At 60.9% G+C, this 363-nt stretch overlaps 1 protein-coding gene across 1 annotated transcript in view; it reads left to right on the plus strand.

Moving 5' to 3' along the window:
• The window catches only part of LOC104497127 (hepatoma-derived growth factor-related protein 2), a gene marked incomplete at its 5' end in the record, with an annotated part of 8,083 nt that overhangs the window by 3,726 nt on the left and 3,994 nt on the right, over positions 1-363 (plus strand). The window contains one exon of the mRNA XM_010140341.1: positions 59-206. Coding sequence (XP_010138643.1) covers positions 59-206 — 148 coding nt within the window. The remainder of the gene's footprint in view (positions 1-58; positions 207-363) is intronic.

The raw sequence follows: 363 nt of genomic DNA on the forward strand, positions 1-363 counted from the left end.
GAGGGGCCCGGCGGCCCCCCTGCCACTCTCCTGGTCCAACCCTGCTCTGTGCCCGCAGAAGGTGGAGTCCGGCTCCGACTCAGACTCCAAAGTGGACTCGGATTCGGAAATGGGAAACGCGACTGTGGACATGACCAAGTCGGAATCCAACTCCGATTCCGACTCGGATGTGTCTGTGAAGAAGGCTCCGCGGGGCAGGAAGCCAGGTAATGCCGAGGGAGCTTCTCCACTGGCGCTGCCTTCCTTAGGGGACTGGAAGGCGTGTGTGAGGTTGTGGGGTCCTGAGGCTCTGGGTCTGCTGACACCTTCCAGCCCAACTGTGAACAGCCCTCTGCACCCCCTGATTTGGAGCTGTTAGAACAA

Source organism: Buceros rhinoceros, unplaced genomic scaffold (genome assembly GCF_000710305.1).
Source record: "Buceros rhinoceros silvestris isolate BGI_N320 unplaced genomic scaffold, ASM71030v1 scaffold26807, whole genome shotgun sequence".
Taxonomy (NCBI): domain Eukaryota; kingdom Metazoa; phylum Chordata; class Aves; order Bucerotiformes; family Bucerotidae; genus Buceros; species Buceros rhinoceros.